Here is a 25,496-nt window from a genome sequence, read left to right as displayed (position 1 = left end):
TTAAAGAGAAGACGGAGGTCTCTGTGTGCCCAGTTGAGGTCTGGCACCCTGCCATTGGCTGTGGAAGTGGGTAGATTCCAGGGTAAACCTGATGAGGAGCGGTTGTGTGTTCTGTGTGATCTGGGAGTGGTGGAGGATGAATATAATTTTGTTTTTTATTGCCCTTTGTACACCGCTTTGAGGAGGGCTTTATTTGAGAAAATTCAAATTGTAAATCCGGATTTGTTTTGGCAGTCTGAGAGTTGTATGTTGAGTTGTTTTTTTGTGGAGGACATCTTCGGTTTTGCAGGATTTTTGGAGAAGGCATGGCACTTGAGACAAAACACACTGTATCCTATATAATTGTATTTGAATTCCTCTTGTTTCTTTGTTTATTTACATTGCGTACAGCTTGTGTTATATTACGTTTTATTGTATTTTCTTGTATTTTCTTATTCTTGTGGCCATCTTGGTCTATATGTCATTTGTTAAGTAATTGGTAAAATATATTATTATATACTTATTGTTATGTGTCTTGTAAGCCCATATGGGCTGGGCATACACCTGTATGTAAGACACGAAAATAAAAAACATCAAATCAAATCAAACCACCTGAGAACGTATCTGGCTCTCCAAGTACCACCATATGACCGACGTTAAAATACAGTCTATTCAGCTATGCACAGTTCACGCAGGAGGCAAACGTATTCCTAATACTGTAGCATTATTTATTGTTAACTTTTGTCAAACACAGCCACAATGAACAAAGGGGTAGCACTAGAACTAGCAAACTCTTCCACACAATTCTCGTACAATGAAAGGGGCATTGAGAACATAATAACTAACATTCTCACATAGCAAGTGAGATAATTAAGAACAACTGTATTTCAGCAAATGTACTTAATTCAAACATACTCTCTCCCTCACACACACACTCTCTCACACACACAGTAAGTGACACACACAGTGAGAACATTAATAACAGAATAATAACCATCATTATCACACAGCAAATGAGAACATTATGAACAAAATAACAACCGTACAGTATTTCATCCAATCTCTCTCTCTCTCTCTCTCTCTCTCTCTCTCTCTCTCTCTCTCTCTCTCTCTCTCTCTCCTCTCTCTCTCTCTCTCTCTCTCTCTCTCTCTCTCTCTCTCTCTCTCTCTCTCTCTCACACTCTCACACACAGCATGTTGTTGTCCATTGACAACTCACATAAGCAGGGCCGGACTGGGGAAATAATTCAGACCAGGAAATAAAAGGCCACTTTTTAAGCAGGGGGTCTGGGGGTCCCCCACCAGGAATTTTTTTGTTACAAAGACTTCATTTCCTGCATTCTGGTGCAGGAATTTTAAAAAATGTTACCCTTTAGATGTATTTTTCAATCTATCAAATGCAAAGTCGATTTTCTGGGGGAGATTATTACAGGCTAGCATGTGTCAATGATTAGCAACAACACTGATTTTGATGGATTTTTTGTTTTTTGTAATGTCAGATTTAACAACAACTCTTTTCAGAAAAGTGGGGGTATTTCATTTTTTTATCTGACATTACAAATTTTTTTGGGGCTGAAATTGAATAAAAGATTTATGACTGTTTAGACTGCATTACTCTCTGTCACAGTGATCTCCTGGTTGGTTGTTCCCCACTTAGGTTATCTAATTATCGCGCCGCCGCAACTAGAAACACTGGCCTGGCCTTCTTCTAAGTTCAGTGGCATGACTGCGGACACAAACAAATAATTATAAAATATTTTTTTTATAAAAAAATTATAATAATTCTTTATTTATTTATTTTCAAGTACCACCAGCAGGGGGGCCAAGTACCACCGCTGGTACGCATACCACAGGTTGAGAACCACTGATCTAAACAACTTTGTTAAGTCCTCTTTCCTTTGCCCATGTATACATTTCACAAAATCTTTTAGTGCTTAAAATAGTTTTTGTTACAAACCTTCGCCCCGTGGTTCTCAAACGCTTGTTCCCGTACCTGTAGCAGCTTGGCCAGTTAACTGTCTGTAGTGTGGTAGTGAAAGGGTTAACCTTCTGTAGTGTGGTTGTGAAAGGGTTAACCTTCTGTAGGTTGGCAGTGAAAGGGTTAACCTTTTGTATTGTCGCAGTGAAAGGGTTAACCATTTGGTAGTGTGGTAATGAAAGAGTTAAAACGATAAATTCCTTAATTAATCATTAAAACAATTATTTAAATACTTTTATTGCGCACCTTTCTAAAAGCTCTGTGGATGTATTATTTTTGTTAAACGATGACTCTACATAAATATGTTATCTATAGCACGTGTAGTGGCGTCTCGCTAAGCAATGCTATGCAGGGATGAGCTCACTCCGTACAGCTTGTACAGTGACTATGTTTACATGCACCCAAATATATTGAGGTCATGTTTTTGATTTGGCACATGCCATAGCCAGTTTATAATCACCATAAATCTGGAATAAGCTCATATCCCGGATATGAGCAACTCAAATAGGATTCCCTGGGAAATGCCTATATTAGCCGGGAGAGACTGACATAATCCTGTTTACTGTTGGGTTTTGTGGTCTGTATCGCCTCCGTTTCCATGGTAATACTCTCAATATTCTGTACTCAGGGATAATAACGGTGATAAGGTATAACGGAAATTCACATAAGCACCTTATTTTTTCCGTCTGAGGCCTTAAGCGGGACATTAGCAGCTTGCATCTGGAACAGCAATGTCCATGTTAAACGCAGTCAGCAACACGCTGCTGCTGTTTACTATCATGGCAACGATGTGGCCTTCAATCTGCCTAGACCCAGATCTGTGGAGGAAAGTAGGTCCTGGGCTCCTGGCCCATCTCGTCCCCGCTCTGTTCCCCATAGACAGGTGTCGTATTGAGGGCAGTGAGCAGAGCTCTGGAAGGAAGCTCCCCCCCCCCCCTGTCCTGAGGGCTCTGACTCCCTCATTGATTATCGGCCATGTGGTCCATATGTCAGCTCTCCACAGGTGCCTCCCTCTCAAATAACTTGTCTTCCTGCAATTACAGCTGCACTGGGTGAACGAGTGATGGAGAGAAAGGGGAGAGGGGGAGAGAGGGGGTGGTGAGAGAGAGAGGGGGAGGTGAAAAAGAGGTGGTGGGGTGAGAGAGGGGGTGGTGAGAGAGATAGGGAGGGGTAAGTGAGAGAGAGGGGGGGGGGGGGAGAGAGAGAGGGGTGGGTGAGAGAGAGGGGGAGGTGAGAGAGAGAGGGGGAGGTGAGAAAGAGAGAGGTGGTGAGAGAGAGAGAGAGGGGTGGTGAGAGAGAGAGAGAGAGAGAGAGGTAGGTGAAAGAGAGCGGTGGTGAGAGAGAGGTGCTGAGAGATAGAGAGGGGTAGGTGAGAGAGAGAGGGGTGGGTGAGAGAGATAGAGATGGCTGGGTGAGAGAGAGGGGCAGGTGAGAGAGATAGGTGGTGGAGAGAGAGAGGGGGGATGAGAGAGGTGGTGGAGAGAGAGAGGGCGGGGTGAGATAGAGGGGGAGGTGAGAGAGAGGTGGTGGAGAGACATCCCCCTCTCTCTCTCCATTATTTCCCACATCCCTCTCTCTCTCTTTCTCACTAGATTCCTTCTTCACTCCACTCCAACCCTCTCTCTCTCTCTTCTTCACTCTTTCTCTCTGTATCTCCCTCCCTCTCTTCTTCCCTCTCTCTCAAAGCTTCACATAAAGCAGCAGCAGAAGGAGGTAAACAGTATGAAAGCTTCACATAAAGCAGCAGAAGGAGGTAAATAGTATGAAAGCTTCACATAAAGCAGCAGAAGGAGGTAAACAGCATGAAAGCGTCACATAAAGCAGCAGAAGGAGGGAAACAGTATGAAAGCTTCACATAAAGCAGCAGAAGGAGGTAAACAGTATGAAAGCTTCACATAAAGCAGCAGAAGGAGGTAAACAGCATGAAAGCTTCACATAAAGCAGCAGAAGGAGGGAAACAGTATGAAAGCTTCACATAAAGCAGCAGAAGGAGGTAAACAGCATGAAAGCTTCACATAAAGCAACAGAAGGAGGTAAACAGCATGAACGCTTCACATAAAGCAGCAGAAGGAGGTAAACAGTATGAAAGCTTCACATAAAGCAGCAGAAGGATGTAAACAGCATGAAAGCTTCACATAAAGCAGCAGAAGGATGTAAACAGCATGAAAGCTTCACATAAAGCAGCAGAAGGAGGTAAACAGTATGAAAGCTTCACATAAAGCAGCAGAAGGAGGTAAACAGCATGAAAGCTTCACATAAAGCAGCAGAAGGTAAACGGCATGAAAGCGTCACATAAAGCAGCAGCAGAAGGAGGTAAACAGCATGAAAGCTTCACATAAAGCAGCAGAAGGAGGTAAACAGTATGAAAGCTTCACATAAAGCAGCAGAAGGTAAACAGTATGAAAGCTTCACATAAAGCAGCAGAAGGAGGTAAACAGCATGAAAGCTTCACATAAAGCAGCAGAAGGAGGTAAACAACATGAAAGCGTCACATAAAGCAGCAGAAGGAGGTAAACAGTATGAAAGCTTCACATAAAGCAGCAGCAGAAGGAGGTAAACAGTATGAAAGCTTCACATAAAGCAGCAGAAGGTAAACAGTATGAAAGCTTCACATAAAGCAGCAGAAGGAGGTAAACAGCATGAAAGCTTCACATAAAGCAGCAGAAGGAGGTAAACAACATGAAAGCGTCACATAAAGCAGCAGAAGGAGGTAAACAGTATGAAAGCGTCACATAAAGCAGCAGAAGGAGGTAAACAGCATGAAAGCGTCACATAAAGCAGCAGAAGGAGGTAAACAGGATAAAAGCGTCACATAAAGCAGCAGAAGGTCCCCCCGGTGAGGCAGGGTAGTCGTTGGCGGCGGTCCAACGCAACGCGGCATCATCCGACACAGTGGAGCCGGGTATTGTTCCGCCGTGGAGCCTCCTTCTCCCTCCTCCCCGAGCACTCAGCCTCTGGCACACAGGCCCACTGCCCACCTCATCCTCCTCCTCCTCCTCCTCCTCCTCCTCCTCAACTCCTCCTCCTCCTCCTCCTCCTCCTCCTCTCAGCTTCAGACGGAGGCACCGCTAGAGGAGCAGGAAGAAACAGCAGTGGTCCCGGCTCCTTTCCTGTTCCTCCTCCTCCTCCTCCTCCTCCTCCTCCTCCTCCTCCTCCTCCTCCTCCTCCTCCTCCTCCTCCTCCTCCTCTCAGCTTCAGAGGGAGGATGCCGCATGCTGCTAGGGAACACTGCTGTTTCTTCCTGCTCCTTTCATCCTCAGGACGAAAACAATGCAGGGGCGTAGCGGCAGGGGCTCAGAGAGAGAGGGAGAGGGAGGGAGGGAGGGAGGTGAGAGACGCGGTTTCCTGTCGTAAGCAAAGGAAGAGCGGGGTCTGTCGGCTCAGCTGAATTACGGCGCTTCACAAAGGGAGGTGGATTTCGCCGGTCGCCGGCTTCTAATGACACCCCGCTTTACACCCCCGTTCACTTTGAGAGTGTTGTTTTGCGGCTGTTGTGAAGGGCCAGATTAAACCGAATATATATATTTATTATATATATATATTTAATTGTATTTGTATATTCTCTAATATTCCTTGATATCCCTTGTATATTCCTTGTCCAATATGCATTGAATATCCATTCTAGCCTACTGAACATCCCATAATAGTCTCCATTCTACTATTGGTCGAGACCTTGGTGCCAGGCTGCCATACCCCCCAGACCCAGTTCAAACGTACCGCTCAACATGTACGAACAAGTCCTAGTTCCGCGTAGGAATCTGGCTACCGCACCACTAACGGTACTATTTGTTCATAGTGCGTATATATACTGCGCTACTAAAGTAGGACTTCCTTTTTAGTCCAGTTTCTTACCCTCCAATAGAGTGACAGACGTAAAGCCTCCCCGCGACGCCACGTGTGGGAGTAAGGCCAAGTTCGGCCTACCATCGGTATTGAGACATCGTGTATATTAATATTTGAATAGTCATATTTGGCACTATATCGTCGAGTTGGACGTAGTCTATTAAGCTGATAAATAGTCTATTCATATGTAGTGCTTCGTGCGGTGAGAATACTATCGTAGTCAGTACCCCATCGTTTCGGGCAGAGAACTGGCTGCTTATCCAGGGTGGCCGACCCCATGTGAGGCTGCACCCGAGGAGCCCCAGAGCCGACGAGCGAGTGGACCTGCATACCGGATTATTCTACCGACGACAGCCCGCCTTCCCAGGCACGGATTATGCTTTGTGTACAGTGATTATTCCATGGATAAAGACCCCCGACACTGCCGTGTGTTGGAACCCCCCCCCCTGGAGAGGACGCAAGGTGAGGAGGCGCTCTGCAAGACGAGGTCGCTTCACGTCTCTCCTCCGTGGACCGGAGAGAGCCGGCCCACAGAGAGTCCAGCTGCTTTCATCTGTGGTCCAAGGATCGCTGGCGCATTGAACTGCACTACTGTGGGTTCACCCAGGATACCCTTAGCCGGACGAGGCAGCCAGACTCTAACCCCCCCCCCCCTCCTACTCCTGTTGTCTTACAAGCGACCGGATTAACCCCCCTAGTGTATCCAGTCTTATAATCATTAAAGTATCATTGCTGTTATTCCTTAACTATTCCAGGTCGTATATTTACCACCTGCGCCATCAGAGATTGGACATTCTCTATTGATATACCGACGAATACTCTTTGCCATAAAAGTGCATACTATTTCAATTCATAAATGTAATTAAGTGATTAAGTGCTTGCTCTACACACCATTGCTGTGTAGGAATAAATACATACTTCGACTTCGTACATTTGTGTTGGATCCGTTTCATCTACGTGAGAGTGTTTATCATAATATATTTATGCCGAGTACTGGGTGGCCGAATATAAAGTACAAAGGTAGTGGTAGTAAGTATCATATCTAGTAATACAGTCAGGGAATTGTACCCCTCAGTTACAATTGGTCCTTCGAGCCGGAGGGTAATTAGTGTAATATTAATATAGTGTTATTAATATTGAAATGGCCTATGATGAACACTCCACGAAACGATCCTCCTAACCAACGCCCGCAGCGCGAACGACGGCTCCCTCAGTACTTAGAGGCTTACGCTGTCAGTCAACAACCTAGTCTTCTACTAACAGTAAACGCGGTAAAACTAGAAAGTAAAAGTATGTCTAACCCCAACGCCCAGACTACCCCGACCATAGAGGCCCCTACGGGTTCTAATGTAACTGACCAAGTTCACGGTGGGGACCAGTGGGAACCAGACATGACTTCACACCCCGCCAGTACTGAAGAAGTAGTCCCCGATGAGTCCCGGGAGGAATACAACGCTACCGAGAGAGAACTCGGCACGGAAGAAGACGGGGAGAGCACCGTGGAGATAGAGCTCCAAGGCTCCGCAAGGAGTACCCCGAGGGAAGGCTCCCCTATACAACCGCCTTCTCCCAGCGAGGCAGAGAGGACCCTACAGCAGGCCTTCCTCATCAGCCTGAACGCCGCTGCTGAACGCGACCGACTGCAGATCCAGCAGCGGAGCGAAGAAGAGCATATACGTCTAGAAATAAGACGCATTCAGAGGGAAGAGAATGTGGCCCGAGACCGAGCAGACAGCCAGCGAGCAGCTGCTGGTGCTCTACGGGACGCAGAGCGCGACAGACAGCAAGCGCAACTAATAGAACAGCTGATCAGACGGACAACACCCTCTCCCTCCGCCAGAGGCTCCAGGAACTCGTCTAGACACACCTCCAGGGCGGCATCCCCTAGCCGAGTAAACAACCCTGAACTTGACCAACAGACGAGGTCTATACCCCCCACAGACCACCTCCCCCCACCCGTCCAAGCGAGACCTAGCAACCGGGAAGGAGCAGCATATCCTGTGGAGAGGCTAAACCAGAGACTACAAGCACTGGATGACCTAACTGAAGACGAAGAGGAAGAGGAGGAGAACCACGCCCGACGACAGCACAGTACTCTACCGGACCAGGAGGTCCGGTACAGCCCAGGCTATACTCCCGCGGAGCTGCGCTACAGACCCCCGACTCTATACCCGGGTGAGCACGACGCACGACCCGCACCGAGGAACAGCACCTGGACAAGCGGGCCATGGTACACTGCCGGTACCAGCCCATACCAAGGAGCGGGAGGAGACTCGCCTAGGAGGCCTCTCCCCCAACGCTCGCCGATGTATCCACAGTCAGCGTCATACATTGGCACGCCTATGGTACCCGACTTCACCCAAGAGAACCGGGCCCAGTATACAGAACTCCGCATGTGTCTGGAGACCATGTTGGTGGATGTATTGGATGAACGCCATAAATACGCCATCCTACTGAAGCACTTAAAGGTACCCCGCGCACATAATATAGCGCTCGCCTACGCGACTTCCACCACCCCATACACAGCAGCGCTGGTAGCATTGGACCAGAGGTATGGGCGCATATGGGATTACGTGATCCAGGAGATCCGACACATCGACCGCTTACCCCCAGCAATAGACAATCGAGCACTGGACGACCTGTCCATCAGAGTGCAGTCCCTGGTAGGGATGTTGGGAGCGCAGAGAGAGAAGGGGAGGCATGAACTTTACGCCAACTCAAATGTGGAAAGGATCTTGGAGAAGCTGCCGCCCGCTCGACAGGAGCGTTTTAGGCGGCAGAGAGACCACCGAGACCCGAATGGCCCCGAACCGAACCTCCTCGATCTAGCAGACTTCCTGGCGAGAGAAGTCAGCAGCCTACGGCTAGATACATTCGGACGGAGCACCCCTGGCTCCAGAGAAGGAACCAGACGACTAAATGATGGAAGAAGATCGGTGACTGTGATGCACCAATCGGAGTCAGTACCGAGCAGCAGGAGCCACAGTACCCCCTCCAGAACGGAGAAGTGGAAGATAGTGTGCCCCTACTGTGAGAAAGAACACTGGCTAGCGCAATGTGACTCCTTCCCCAAGCTGAACGCGGAGGAAGCAAGTCAATGGATAAAGTCCAACAAGCGCTGTTTTCGCTGTGCGCGCTCACACATGGCAGCCGAATGCCGCTTAAAGAAAAGGTGCACCAAGTGCGATGGAGCCCATCTGGACATACTTCACGACAGTAACAGACGGCGCCCTTCACCCGCACCATCCAGCAGCAAAGCGAGCGTCATGTACATCGATCCCGCCAGCAGCAGTGGAGCCCGAGTACTCCTAAAAGTAGTGCGTGTGACACTAAGCTACCAGAATAAAGTCCTGGACACTTACGCCGTCCTCGATGACGGGTCAGAGAAGACCCTTCTGCTCGCCTCCGCTGCGGCCCAGCTAGGGCTGCGGGGAAGCAAAACCCAAATGACAATTCGGACAATAAGACGAGATTTGAAGACGATAAAGGGCGAGAATGTCTCATTCTCTATCGCAGCAAGCGGCCAGCCTGAGCGACGGTACCAGATTACAGACGCTTTCACCAGCCAAGAAATAGGACTGTCGCGGTACACATACCCCGTCGCCAAGCTGATGGAGAAATATGCACATCTGCGCAAGTTACCGATCCCGCTCATAGACAATGCTATGCCGACCCTGTTGATAGGCTCCGACCATGCAGACCTCATTGTCCCGATAGACCGGGTTCATACCGGACCCCGAGGCTGTCCTGCAGCAGTCGAGACCCGTTTGGGATGGACTCTCCAAGGCCCGCTTGCCAAATCTCTCAACCGAAGTACAGCCACTAGATGTCTCCACTCCCGAGTCACAGAGGGAGAAACCGCACTCCTGCAACACGTAGAGCGGTTATGGACCTTGGAACAAATGCCCTTTAAGAACGGAAAGAAAGACATTCGCTCTAAAGATGACATTTACGCCATTCACCTCCTCGAGACAGGGACCAAGAGAGTCCCGGTCAACGGCGTGTTGAGATACGCCACGCCACTCCTGCGGCGAGAAGGAATGCCTACTTTCCACGCCAAGACAGACGCCACAGAACGGTACCTGCTGAACACGGAGCGGCGCTTAGCCAAGAACCCCGCCCAAGAGAGTGTATACCGCGCTGAGATTGAGAAGCTCATCACAGCGGGACACGTCACAAAGATGGACATTAAAGAGGCTGACCAGACCACTGAATCGTGGTACGTGCCTCACCACAAGGTCCATCACAACGGTAAAGACCGCATAGTATTTAACTGCAGCTACCAGATCGGATCCCAAAATCTGAATAAAGAGTTACTGCCCGGTCCCACACTCGGCCCCTCCCTACTCGGCGTTCTACTCCGCTTCCGCCAGGAAAAGGTGGCCATCAGCGGGGACATTAAAGGAATGTTCCTGCAGGTGAGATTAGTAGAGGAGGACAAGCCCCTGTTACGGTTCCTATGGAGAGAGAAGCCAGGAGATGAGCACCCAGCCATCTACCAATGGGAAGTCCTCCCCTTCGGAACGACGTGCAGCCCCTGCTGTGCTACATTTGCACTACAGAAACATGTAGCAGAGGACCCAGCAGCGGACGAAGAGGTCCGACACAGCGTAAAGAACAGCTTCTACGTAGACAACTGTCTACAAAGCCTTTCAACCCAGGAAGAAGCCGAGGCTCTCCTGATTAAACTCCGCGCCTCATTGATCAAAGGCGGCTTTGATCTCAGGCAGTGGGCCAGCAGCGATCCGCAAGTACTGCGCAGCCTCTCCTCCGAGGACAAGGCAGCCAGCAGCGAGACCTGGATGGCTACAATCCCGGGAGAAGCCCAGGAGATGACCCTGGGATTGGTGTGGCGATTCAAAACAGATTCGCTTCACTACAGACACAAGCCCCTGACTACGGAGCAGGGAAGGCCGGCGGCGGCGCCGACCACCAGACGGAGTGTGTACACAACACTCGCCCGACAATATGACCCGCTAGGATGTATTCTACCGTACACCACCAGGGCAAAAATGATTGTACGAGCATTGTGGGACAAGGACCAGGGCTGGGACGACCCCATTCCCGCACACCTTGCATCCACCTGGAGAGAGTGGGAGATGGAGCTCCACTCACTCCCAGGCGTTAATATGCGCCGAAGCTACTTCCCACCCACGGTGAGGCCAGAGACATGTAAAATGGACTTACACGTCTTCAGTGACGCCTCAGAGGTCGCATACGGATCAGTAGCCTACTTGCGGGCCCAAGAAGAGGGGGGAGAGATCTACACAGCATTTGTTCTCGCCCGCTCGAGAATAGCCCCACGCAAGCAACAATCTATCCCACGCCTAGAGCTCTGCGCAGCCCTAGCCGGAGCGCACCTAGCCACGCTCATCCAACGTGAGCTCACCATACCGGTGTCTAGAACAATCCTGTGGTCAGATTCCACGACAGTACTCGCCTGGATCAAATCGGACTCATGCAAGTACAAAGTCTTCGTGGGAGTCAGAGTCACCGAGATTCAAGACTTAACCGAAGAGTTAACCGGAGAAACAGAGTGGCGCTACGTTGATACAAAACAGAACCCAGCTGACGTCATCACCCGGGGAATGCCCCTAGATGACCTCACCCGTCGCAATGTCTACAGTGACGGCCCAGCATTCCTAAAGCTCCCCGAAGGAGAGTGGCCCACGCCTATCCCGAGGGAAGCCAGTCAGGAGGAGGCTGAGAATAAGAAGCCTGTGTTCTGTGGATTGAGCACTGTTATCTCCGCAGACCCCAACATAGATGATTGCACTACCATAGAGAGTGCACAACAAAGGACATTCCTGCGGCACCACCCGGAGTGTAAGTCCCCCGCTGAAATGTCAGCAGCTAACTACGAGGAAGCAGAATTGCTTCTACTGCAGCGAGCCCAGAGAGACTCGTTCCCCGATGAATTGGCCTGTCTACAGGGAGGAAAGCCCGTCCCATCCGACAGCAGATTAATTCATCTGGCCCCCGAGAGCGACGCTCATACCCTCATCAGAGTGGGTGGTCGCCTACGCAGAGCCCCCAATCTACCGGATGACATTAAATACCCGATCGTATTGAACAGCCGACACAAGGTCACAGAGCTGATTATAAAGAAATACGATGAGGATGTACATCACGCAGGAGCAGAAAGAGTCTTCACGGAGATCAGACGTCGTTACTGGATCCTACAAGGAAGAGAGGCGGTACGACGCTTCCAGCGAACATGTCTAGACTGCCGCAAGTGGCGCGCGCAGCCCAGCATACCAAGGATGGCTGACCTTCCTCCATGTCGCCTCCGAATCGGTGACAAGCCATTCCACTCAACGGGTATGGACTGCTTTGGCCCGCTGCACATAAAGAAAGGAAGAGGAACCGAGAAGCGGTGGGGTATTGTATTCAAATGCATGACCACCAGAGCGATACACATCGAGCTTCTCCCGACCATGAGCACAGACTCATTCCTTATGGCCTTCCGTAGATTCACATCACGGAAAGGAAGACCGTCTACACTATTGTCCGATCATGGGACAAACTTCAAAGGCGGCGAAAGAGAGCTGAGAGAGAGCTTCCAAGCTATGGGCCCAGAACTTAAGACCCACCTCGCTCCAGCACAGATTGACTTCCAATTCAACCCCCCAAACGCACCCCACTTCGGTGGTACTTGGGAACGGGAAGTGCGTTCCATAAAGACAGCCCTGTACGCAGTACTTGGGGCCCAGACTGTGGCGGAAGAAGTCCTAATGACAGTCCTCACGGAGATTGAGGGAGTATTGAACTCTAAGCCCCTCGGCTACGTCTCCAGCGATGTGGCGGATATCGACCCAGTTACCCCCAACACACTCCTGATGGGGCGGCTAGATCCCGCGTTACCCCAGACAATGTACCGGCCTGAAGAAGCGAACGGCCGACGAATGTGGAGGTACAGCCAAGTATTAGCCGACAAGTTTTGGAGCAGTTTCCTACTACACTACCTACCGTCTCTACAGACCTGCCAGAAGTGGGTAAAGGAGAGAGACAATTTGACAGAAGGAACAGTCGTCATGATTATTGATCAATCACTGCCCAGAGCTATGTGGCCGGCCGGCCGCGTAAGCAAAGTGATCACCGGTGCCGACGGCAAGGTCCGAGCAGCTGAAGTGCTTGTCCAGGGTCGCACTTACACCCGTCCCGTGGCGAGGCTCATAGAACTGCCCCGACTCCCAGACACAATCGATGATGACCATGACCCTATAACCATATGACTTTGTGAAGTTGACTGACCCCTACAGCAAACCCTTATGTGTAAATAGACAACGCGATTAATCTGTCTCTGCTTAACTGATTAGGTCTGGGACCAATCAGGGGGTGGCTGTTGTGAAGGGCCAGATTAAACCGAATATATATATTTATTATATATATATATTTAATTGTATTTGTATATTCTCTAATATTCCTTGATATCCCTTGTATATTCCTTGTCCAATATGCATTGAATATCCATTCTAGCCTACTGAACATCCCATAATAGTCTCCATTCTACTATTGGTCGAGACCTTGGTGCCAGGCTGCCATACCCCCCAGACCCAGTTCAAACGTACCGCTCAACATGTACGAACAAGTCCTAGTTCCGCGTAGGAATCTGGCTACCGCACCACTAACGGTACTATTTGTTCATAGTGCGTATATATACTGCGCTACTAAAGTAGGACTTCCTTTTTAGTCCAGTTTCTTACCCTCCAATAGAGTGACAGACGTAAAGCCTCCCCGCGACGCCACGTGTGGGAGTAAGGCCAAGTTCGGCCTACCATCGGTATTGAGACATCGTGTATATTAATATTTGAATAGTCATATTTGGCACTATATCGTCGAGTTGGACGTAGTCTATTAAGCTGATAAATAGTCTATTCATATGTAGTGCTTCGTGCGGTGAGAATACTATCGTAGTCAGTACCCCATCGTTTCGGGCAGAGAACTGGCTGCTTATCCAGGGTGGCCGACCCCATGTGAGGCTGCACCCGAGGAGCCCCAGAGCCGACGAGCGAGTGGACCTGCATACCGGATTATTCTACCGACGACAGCCCGCCTTCCCAGGCACGGATTATGCTTTGTGTACAGTGATTATTCCATGGATAAAGACCCCCGACACTGCCGTGTGTTGGAACCCCCCCCCCCCTGGAGAGGACGCAAGGTGAGGAGGCGCTCTGCAAGACGAGGTCGCTTCACGTCTCTCCTCCGTGGACCGGAGAGAGCCGGCCCACAGAGAGTCCAGCTGCTTTCATCTGTGGTCCAAGGATCGCTGGCGCATTGAACTGCACTACTGTGGGTTCACCCAGGATACCCTTAGCCGGACGAGGCAGCCAGACTCTAACCCCCCCCCCCCTCCTACTCCTGTTTTTCTTACAAGCGACCGGATTAACCCCCCTAGTGAATCCAGTCTTATAATCATTAAAGTATCATTGCTGTTATTCCTTAACTATTCCAGGTCGTATATTTACCACCTGCGCCATCAGAGATTGGACATTCTCTATTGATATACCGACGAATACTCTTTGCCATAAAAGTGCATACTATTTCAATTCATAAATGTAATTAAGTGATTAAGTGCTTGCTCTACACACCATTGCTGTGTAGGAATAAATACATACTTCGACTTCGTACATTTGTGTTGGATCCGTTTCATCTACGTGAGAGTGTTTATCATAATATATTTATGCCGAGTACTGGGTGGCCGAATATAAAGTACAAAGGTAGTGGTAGTAAGTATCATATCTAGTAATACAGTCAGGGAATTGTACCCCTCAGTTACAGCGGCGCTGCACGACGCGTGGGACATTTCCCCCACGTCGTTCGTTCGTTAGTGAAGAACGCATGCGTGGCTTGACCGATCATCAGTACCGCTTGGTTTGGAACGGCTCACCGCTGTGGGAGGTGCACATAACCAACGCAGGCTTAATGAGCCTCTGTGTTGTCCTACAGATAACATGGCTCGCTGCCCTGCGTGCGTGGTCATCTATTCTCCTGCTCTCTCTCTCCCTTATTCCTTACATCCCTCTCTCTCTCTCTCTCTCTCTCTCTTTCTCACTCTCTTCCTTCTCCACTCCACTCCATCCCCCTCTCTCTCTCCCTTCTTCACTCTCTTTCTCTCTCTATCTCCCTCCCTCTCTTCTTCCCTCTCTCTCACCCCCCCCCCCCCCCATCCAGGCCCCTCACCCCCTCGCCATACCCATACGTGATGTGAAGTATCGCTATTTATGCAAAACATCAGACACAAGTCTACCTTTTTTCTTTTTTTTTTATGTTTTTGGTAGATATTTTATTGGTTTTCACCGGGCAGTCCGGTAGAGAGAGAGAGGAAGTATGGGAGGATAAAGGGGGAAGACATTCGGCAAAGGTCACCGGGTCCGCAGTGCTGTACGTGGTGCGCCCCCACAAGTCTACTTTTAATCTTTTTAAGAAGTTAACAATAGCTTTTGCGTGCAAGCGTTGCTATACTGTATGTGATTGACTGTAATTGTGAGAGGCAGAGTGTGTGTGTGTGTGTGTGTGTGTGTGTGTGTGTGTGTGTGTGTGTGTGTGTGTGTGTGTGTGTGTGTGTGTGTGTGTGTGTGTGTGTGTGTGCATGCGTGCGAGCGAGCATGTGTCTCTGTGTCCCTAAATAAATGGTGCATTTATAAGCAGCTTTTATCCAAAGCGCTTTACAATTTGTTCCTCATATTCACCCACTCTCACATTCACACACCGACGGCGGAGGCGAACATGCAAGGTGCCCACCTGCTCATCGGGAGCAATTAGGGGTTAAGTGTCTTGCTCAAGGACACTTTGACACGCTGCCTGGGAGGAGCGGGATTCAAACCGGGAACCTCCAGATTAGGAGACCACTGCTGTATGTGTGAGTGATAGCAGGTGTGTTTATTTTTTTGGATGATCACAAATCTGGGGGTTCGGTTTGACCCCCACCTGACCTTCAACATCCACCTAAGAAATATCTCCAACTCCGTCCCACTCTAACCCTGTCAGACGCAGAGAAGCTTGTCCATGCCTTTGTCTCCTCAAGACTGGACTACTGTAACGGACTCTTCATCGGGATTCCTGGCAAGAGCATCCAAAAGCTGCAATACATCCAAAACAGCGCTGCCAGGATCCTGATGAGAGTCCACTCACTACATTGGCTCCCGTCTCATCCCGGATCAACTACAAAATCCTGCTGCTCACCTATAACTGCATAAACGGACACGCACTCTCTACCTTCAGGAACTCATCACTCCACAATCCTCCACCCCGTACCCTCAGATCTGCAGGTAGCCTGCTCCTCCGGGTCCCCAGTATTAGGCTCTGCACCATGGGGGACCTTCTGCTTGGCTGTACCGCACCTGTGGAACAGCCTCCCCATCCAGCTGAGGGCACCACAGGCCTGAAAACATTCTCATTTCAAAAGGCCTTTGATTGCTAGCTATTTCTTGTGATTTTATTTGTTCTTGTGCTGTTGTTTTTAATTTTCTGTTTATACTATGTTTTTTTTTTATTTATTTTTTTATCTACTTTTTCTCCTTTTTTCTGTATTTTTCTCCCATCCCAATTTTTTTCATTATGCCAATTCCCCCCTCCCCTTCCTGGTCGTTGGGCGCATTTCCCCCCCACTTGCCGGTCTAGGGAGGGTTGATAGATACTATCACATGTCCCCTCCGATACATGTAGAGTCATAGCCAGCCGCTTCTTTTCACCTGACAGCGAGGACTCTAAATAATTATAAAATGTATTTAAACTATGTTTTAACCCTGTAGCACTTTGGGATCCTAGTGAACGAAAAGTGCACTACAAATCCAATTTATTATTATTATTATTATTATTATTATTATTATTATTATTATTATTATTATATTATTATTATTATTATTATTATTATTATTATTATTATTATTATTATTATTATTATTATTATTATTATTATTATTATTATTATTATTATGATGGCTGTGCTGAGCCATGTGGATGATGGCTGTGCTGGGTGTCACTGATCTCTGCGGCTGTTAGTCATTACTCTCTCTCATTCTCTCTCTCTCTCTCTCTCTCTCTCTCTCTCTCTCTCTCTCTCTCTCTCTCTCTCTCTCTCACTCTCTCCCTTATTTCCTCCATCCCTCTCTCTCTCTTTCTCACTCTTTTCCTTATCCACTCCACTCCATCCCTCTCTCTCTCTCCCTTCTTCACTCTCTTTCTCTCTATCTCCCTCCCCTTACTTCATCCCTCTCTCTCACCACCCCCCCCCCCCATCCAGGCCCCCCTCCCCCCCTCGCCATACCCATACGGGACGTGAAGTATCGCGCTGTGACATGTCAGTCATTACATGTCACACTTCACAGGGGAGTTGTAAAGTGTTATCAGCGCTCACTATCTGTAACGGCCCTTTCCCCCGGGACTCCAGGGCCACGCGCCGACAGGAGCAGATACTTAAACGGTGACGGTCACCACTGTTGTGTCATATGTGTACGGTGTACCTCCTCTGTGGTGCTTGTGCCTATGACCTACTGCACACGGGGACAGGCTTTGCCGTGACTCCTACCTCGGACTAGAGCTGTCCCCGAAGCCTATTTTTGGGATTCGAATTTTGGCAGTTTTTCCCCTAACGAACGTTCGAACCATCGTTTTTAAGTCATGCAAAAATGTTGCTACTAAATAATTTTTCTGGTTCAGTACTGTCGAGTCTAGGCTAAGGATGCTCGATATTGGCTTTTTTGCCGATACCGATATACCGATATTGTCCAACTCTTAATTTCCGATACCGAAATCAACCGATATCAACCGATATCAACCGATACCGATATATGCAGGGTTTCCCCCCGCCAATTTTTTTTTATAATTTCAGGTAATTAACATTACATATCTCTTGTTGTGTAATTAACACAACATTATGCATACTTTGACAATAAATAAAATAATATTTTGTTATTACTGGCTTGCCTGGGTAAATAAAGGTTAAATAAATGTAAAAAAAAAACAATATATATATATATATATATTTTTTTTTTAACCGATACCGATATTTTCCGATATCACATTTGTATGCCAATATCGGCAGATAATATCGGTAGGCCGATAATATCGGACATCCCTACTTTAGGCACATATCGCACATTTACGCATATAACGTAGAACATTATGCGCATATTGCTGCGGCCATAAATGGTTATTAGAAGTAGATAAAGTACTTACTGGTCACAGGAGGCTTCAATAACGTTTGGATGGTAATCCATTTTGTGAATCCATTTGTTGAAACAACATTTTTGTTGGCCGATTGCTCCTGCTATCTTCACGTTAGGAAGCTAAACGTGCATAGCTTAACGTGCATAACACACCTGTGTGACGTTAAGTAACTTGTGTTCCCGCTGGGAAATACACTTGGTTTAATCCAAACGTCCATTCGGAAACGTTGTATTATGAAATAAGACGGGTGAGTGTGAGTGAGTCTCTCTCTCTCTCTCTTTTTTGCATGATTGATTCATTTCCTGATAATGTATGATGGACAGTGACCCCTCCAGTGACTTTTGATTTATTGTAAACACAACATAGTACTGTGATATTCGGATATATAACACATTCTGATATATATTTTTTGTGTAAAATAAAGAAAGAAAAAAAGAAAAGAAAAGCGGAGGTTCAACCCCATTAATTAAGATTCGAGTGCCAACGTAACGAACGAAGGTCCAAACCTTGGAACGTTTGGGCTCAGCCTTACCTCGGACACGGTCCGTGACGTCTTAACTGCCGGGCGGACCGTTGAAGGATTAGCAGGTGTCATGGCTCCTTAATTTGCTTTGAGTTGTAAGTCCCCCACGGTGGCTTTTGTGTTTGCGGTTTGTCCGACATTTAGCCGTTCATTTATTATTAAAGAGCTGTTGAACCCTAGCTGCCTTTCTGTTTCTGTCTGGTGTGATGGGAGTGAGGCTGGAAGTAGGAGTCACGTGTTCTCACGGCTGCCTGACTGCCTGCCTGCCTGCCTGGGCTCTGCATCGCAAGTTGTGCTCACCCATCCACTCACTCAGTCACTCATCTACTCACTCAGTCACTCATCCACTCACTCAGTCACTCATCTACTCACTCAGTCACTCATCCACTCACTCAGTCACTCATCCACTCACTCAGTCACTCATCTACTCACTCGGTCACTCATCTATTCACTCAGTCACTCATCTACTCACTCAGTCACTCATCCACTCACTCATCTACTCACACAGTCACTCAGTCACTCATCCACTCGCTCATTCACTCACTCACTCACTCACTCACTCACTCACTCACTCACTCACTCACTCACTCACTCACTCACTCACTCACTCACTCACTCACTCACTCACTCACTCACTCACTCACGGACGATCTGGCAGGGATGTTTATTTGCACTCACTCACTTAGTCACGGTCAATCTGCCAGGGATGTTTTGTCTGATGCATGCGCAGGTAGCGCTGTGGGTCTGCACGGTTTCCTGCTGGTTTTAAGCTTACAGACTAGGAAGTCAGGCTATGCATCAAAAGTAGGAGATGGAATACTGGAACATATGCCAAAGTAGCTACAGGAGCTATAGAGTGTGAAGACAACCATATATTATCTGACAACAATGACTGCGTATACTGTACATGTCCATTAATATTGTCAATACAACCTAATATCCTGGTTAAGGTTATAGATAGCAAAGGTGTTTCTGTGCAATTGTACATCCTGTTTACAATCAGCCTGCATGGACACCGTACCTGACAGATCACCCACTGAGCCTGCATGGACACAGTACCAGACAGATCACAAAACCGTAAACAGGATGAGGTGTTTACAGTACATACCTCTTACATGTGTTACATTTGTTTACTGGGGTCTGACATCTGGACTAGAATGTAAAATGTGTTATTTTAACTCCAAGTCGCATTCTATTAATCCTGGCAGCGGCCAGTAAACAGACAGACTCTCCCCATTTCAATTTTGAGAAGTTCTTCTGAGTTAAGTCAAATGATAATGACATGACGTACAGTGCTGGAGATCAAAAGTTCACGTCAGTCTATGTTAATTTGCCCGGCCGTGATATGAAGCGAGCAAAGCGTAGCGGCGCATTATACAGCAGTATATAGTGTTGAGTGATATAGTGTTGAGTGATATAGTGATGAGTCATATAGTGATGAGTGATATAGTGTTGAGTCATATAGTGATGAGTGATATAGTATTGAGTGATATAGTGTTGAGTGATATAGTGATGAGTGATATAGTGTTGAGTCATATAGTGATGAGTGATATAGTATTGAGTGATATAGTGTTGAGTGATATAGTGATATAGTGTTGAGTGATATAGTGTTGAGTGATATAGTGTTGAGTGATACAGTGATGAGTGATATAGTGTTGAGTGCTACAGTGAAGAGTGATATAGTGTTGAGTGATATAGTGTTGAGTGATATAGTGTTGAGTGATATAGTGTTGAGTGATATAGTGTTGAGTGATATAGTGTTGAGTCATATAGTGTTGAGTGCTACAGTGATGAGTGATATAGTGTTGAGTGATATAGTGTTGAGTGATATAGTGTTGAGTGATATAGTGTTGAGTGATATAGTGTTGAGTCATATAGTGATGAGTGATATAGTGTTGAGTGATATAGTGTTGAGTGATATAGTGATGAGTGATATAGTGTTGAGTCATATAGTGATGAGTGATATAGTATTGAGTGATATAGTGTTGAGTGATACAGTGATGAGTGATATATTGTTGAGTGATACAGTGATGAGTGATATAGTGTTGAGTGATATAGTGTTGAGTGCTACAGTGATGAGTGATACAGTGTTGAGTGATATAGTGTTGAGTGATATAGTGTTGAGTGATATAGTGTTGAGTGATATAGTGTTGAGTGATATAGTGTTGAGTGCTGCAGTGTTGAGTGATATAGTGTTGAGTGATATAGTGTTGAGTGATATAGTGTTGAGTGCTGCAGTGTTGAGTGCATAGTAGTAAAGACATATTAGTATATTATAAGGGTGTAACGATGCAACCTCACAACGATTAATTTCGATTACGATTATTCAGGCAACGATTCAATGCTTCAAGTTCAAGTTCAAGTTTCTTTATTATTTGTCATACAGAAATACAGAATACTTTGCATGAAATGTTTCTTCATGAAATGTTGCATCATGAAATCTCTTCATTTGATCACAATTCAATTCGATTCGATACATTTTCGATAAATTCAGTTCAGTTAATTCCCCAAAAAAATGTTTATACACAAATGTGGCTGGGGGAACTGATTCACTCAGCATGAATGGACTATATATAGGTCAATAAAAACAATACACACAAAAAAAAAAACATAATTAAAAAAAAAAAAATAATAATACATTTAGATTATAATCGATTCTAACATTTTCAAATCGATGCAGTTGAATCGTCACATTAGAATCGATGCATTTCTATTAATCGATGCATCGTTACACCCCTACTATATTAGGAAGAAAGCATGATAGTAGAAGACGGTTAGTGTTTATTTAATTTTAAAAAAAAATTATAATTGTTTCATTTCAGATATTGATTGAAGAAGTGTGTTTTTAGTTGACGGGGTCGTGTTTCGGCTGTCCTAACTGTGGTGGGAGGGAGGTTCGTTCCACCATTGTGGAGCGAGGACCGGGAATAGGCGGCTTCTCTTTGATTGTATGTGACAGAATGCTTGTGATTGCATCTCATGAATGACAATATGACAATAAAAAAAATAAAGTCTTGATTGCTCTCTGATAACCTTAGTAGCAGTGAGTCTGTGTCAGTGAGATGGAACAAGGTCATTATTTCCTATAGCCATAACAATATAATGATGTGACTCACGAGGAAGCATGAGGTGTGATTATGTTGAAAGCGTAGGCGCTCTGCCAAGTGTATTGTACATGTGTGTGTGTGTGTGTGTGTGTGTGTGTGTGTGTGTGTGTGTGTGTGTGTGTGTGTGTGTGTGTGTGTGTGTGTGTGTGTGTGTGTGTGTGTGTGTGTGTGTGTGTGTGTGTGTGTATCTTTGTTGTGTGTATGCTTGTGGGCGTATGTCTCTCTCTGGTTCATGTTATTTAGAGGTCAGATCACACACAGAGAGGAGATCCCCACCCAGAACGACAGGAGGATGTGTTTATTTTGTGTTAGTGTACGTGTAGGAATGTGTGTGTGTGTTGTGTGTGTCTATATGTGTGTGTGTGTGTGTTGTGTGTGCGTAGCTGTTTGAGTTCATCTGTGTGTTAGCTTAATTGAACCTGATGAGGCTTTGCTTTGGTTATCTGGGTGTGTGTTAAAGTGGGCTCTCTCTCTCTCTCTCTCTCTCTCTCTCTCTCTCTCTCTCTCTCTCTCTCTCTCTCTCTCTCTCTCCCTCTCTCTATCTGTGTTAAAGTCTTCCTCTGTAGCCTATTACACTGCACGTCCTCCATCAGCCTCAGTACTTCAGTGCCTGGACCAAAAGGCTTCCACGTTCCATTGGCTGTGAGGGGGTCACGTGACACTCGTGACAGGGTCAGGAAGAGGTCATATCCTCCGTATCTGAAAAGCTGAGCTCAGGGCTCTACCGCTGTTACCCCCCCCCCCCCCCCCCCGCATTACAAGTAATGGGGGCCAAGTGTAGCTCACTAAGTCACTACCATTCCTGCTCGTCCCGTCCACGTTATTGATTGATCCTCTCTCCTGGTCCCGCCTTCTCCCCGTGCAGGATAGAATTCCGCATGTCCAAGCCGGCGGCCAATCAGAGGGCTCCCAGCATGGTTAGCGAGTCCAGCGTGGCTCTGGCCTGCACGACAGTAGACACCACCTCGGGGTCAAAGGTGAGTCTTGCACGTCTCTTTTCTCTCTCAGATAACTATAGCGGTTAGGGCTGTACCGAATGCTTTGAAGCTTCGAAGCTTCGATCATAATGTTGACATTCGAATTCTAAATCAACATTCGAATTTTTTATTAAAAAAAAAATAATAATAATTTTCTTTTTTAAATCTTTTGTGTCTTTTCAATCTGTTTAAACCAATGGGGGTTTTCTTCACAGTTGCAGTTAAAGATTAGGCTACACTAATATTATAATATTATACTATAAGACGTCACCATCACTTTCATACCAACTGTGCCCTTATTGGATTATTTATGTTGACGAAACTGATGAGTTATATTCATTAAAGAAAGTTGATTTAATAAAAGAAAAAGACTCATTTAATCAGATTAATCACTTTATTCAAATTGAGAATTTAGTTTAAAAATAAAAATGTATGCTGTAAAAAAAAATTATAGACATTCGAAGCTTCGTTCGAATACTTCAATCGAAGCTTTGAATGTTAAAAAAATGACATTCGGGGGCGGTCAGGTGGCGTAGCGGAGATTGCGTTCGTCACCAACGCTGGAGACGCTGGGTTCGCGTGTTCGAATCCAGCTCCCGGCGTTGTCACCAGCTTGGCTGGCCGTTCACACTAATACAATTGGCAGTATTAGGGGGTGGGGGAAAGCTGGCGGGTGGGTCCTGGGCGTTGTGGACAGCGACCCCTACAGTTCGGTCGGGGCGCCTGCTCAGCGAGGGTAGGATCTGGAGAGAGGTAGTGCGGCCTCCCACACGTTACACTCTCCCAGTGAGAATCTGCGCGGCCAGGCTGACTGCCGGCTGGCTGCACATGTGTCGGAGGAAAGCATGTGACAGTCTCCGGCCTCTCGGACCAACAGTAGGGGAAAGTGCGCAACAACCAGGAAGGGGGTTGGGAATTGGCATAACGATGGGATGGGAGAAAAATCGGAGAAAGGAGGGGGAAAAAGATAATAAAAAAATAAAAATAAAGAAAAAAATACATTCGGTACAGCCCTAATAGCGGTATTGACCTGCCATGTTTTGTGTGTGTGTGTGTGTGTGTGTGTGTGTGTGTGTGTGTGTGTGTGTGTGTGTGTGTGTGTGTGTGTGTGTGTGTGTGTGTGTGTGTGTGTGTGTGTGTGTGTGTGTGTGTGTGTGTGTGTGTGTGTGTGTGTGTGTGTGTGTGTGTGTGTGTGTGTGTGTGTGTGTGTGTGTATCCTCGGTCCTCCCCAATTACAGGTCAATGCTATTAGGCCAATGTTTGTGTTTTGCGAAAGAGGCTCAATTGATATTGAGTTCTTAAATGGAACATCCACCCTAAAATGGAATTCCTTTTCGTGTTATTTCTGCGTTTCGGGTTTTTTATGTCTCGTAAACATCTCAAACTAAAATGTTCTGTAATTTTCTGTGTTTTAACTTTAGGATAGAGTTTCGAGACTACCTATTATGTGTCCAGAAACTCTAGGAATAACATGTGGATTCTGTTTTTGGGTGGACATTTCCTTTAAGAGTAACGGAATGTGCATGGAGGCAAATTGGTTTAATCTCTCTTTCTCTCTCTCTCTCTCTCTCTCTCTCTCTCTCTCTCTCTCTCTCTCTCTCTCTCTCTCTCTCTCTCTCTCTCTCTCTCTCTCTCTCTCTCTCCCTCTCTCTCTCTGTGTCTCTCTCTCTTTCTCTCTCTATGTCTCTCTCTCTCTCTCTCTATGTCTCTCTCTCTCTCTCTCTCTCTCTCTCTCTCTCTCTCTCTCTCTCTCTCTCTCTCTCTCTCTCTCTCTCGCTCTCTTTTCCATTCTGATTAATGGCCAGAGGCTGTAATAGGTTAGCGATTTTTCAAGCATAAGGAAACTCAATTACATCACACACACACACACACACACACACACACACACACACACACACACACACACACACACACACACACACACACACACACACACACACACACACACACACACACACACACACACACACACACACAGTGGTCTTTCTATAGGTCTAGTAAGGATTAGCAGCCACCTTGCTGCTCAACTAGTCACCTCGCTGGTCAACTAGTCACCTTGCTGCTCAACTAGTCACCTTGCTGGTCAACTAGTCACCTTGCTGCTCAACTAGTCACCTTGCTGGTCAACTAGTCACCTTGCTGGTCAACTAGTCACCTTGCTGCTCAACTAGTCACCTTGCTGCTCAACTAGTCACCTCGCTGGTCAACTAGTCACCTTGCTGGCCAACTAGTCACCTTGCTGGCCAACTAGTCACCTTGCTGGCCAACTAGTCACCTTGCTGGCCAACTAGTCACCTTGCTGGCCAACTAGTCACCTTGCTGGCCAACTAGTCACCTTGCTGGTCAACTAGCCACCTTGCTGGTCAACTAGTCACCTTGCTGGTCAACTAGTCACCTTGCTGGCCAACTAGCCACCTTGCTGGTCAACTAGCCACCTTGCTGGTCAACTAGTCACCTTGCTGGTCAATTAGCCACCTTGCTGGTCAACTAGCCACATTGCTGGTCAACTAGCCACCTTGCTGGCCAACTAGCCACCTTGCTGGTCAACTAGCCACCTTGCTGGTCAACTAGTCACCTTGCTGGTCAATTAGCCACATTGCTGGTCAACTAGCCACATTGCTGGTCAACTAGCCACCTTGCTGGTCAACTAGCCACCTTGCTGGTCAACTAGCCACCTTGCTGGTCAACTAGCCACCTTGCTGGTCAACTAGTCACCTTGCTGGTCAACTAGCCACCTTGCTGGCCAACTAGCCACCTTGCTGGTCAACTAGCCACCTTGCTGGTCAACTAGTCACCTTGCTGGTCAATTAGCCACATTGCTGGTCAACTAGCCACATTGCTGGTCAACTAGCCACCTTGCTGGTCAACTAGCCACCTTGCTGGTCAACTAGTCACCTCGCTGGTCAACTAGTCACCTT

The 25,496-nt window shown here is 47.1% G+C and overlaps 1 protein-coding gene across 1 annotated transcript in view; it reads left to right on the top strand.

Annotated features, from left to right (window-relative positions):
• The window catches only part of plekha7b (pleckstrin homology domain containing, family A member 7b), a gene marked incomplete at its 3' end in the record, with an annotated part of 266,506 nt that overhangs the window by 93,669 nt on the left and 147,341 nt on the right, over positions 1–25,496 (top strand). Inside the window, 1 exon segment of the mRNA XM_084308243.1 lies at positions 22,467–22,578. Within this exon segment, the coding sequence (XP_084164369.1) occupies positions 22,467–22,578 (112 nt within the window).

This window comes from Notolepis coatsorum (assembly GCF_963971535.1).
Source record: "Notolepis coatsorum genome assembly, chromosome: 2".
Lineage (NCBI taxonomy): Eukaryota > Metazoa > Chordata > Actinopteri > Aulopiformes > Paralepididae > Notolepis > Notolepis coatsorum.
This window is presented reverse-complemented; position numbering and strand designations above follow the sequence as displayed.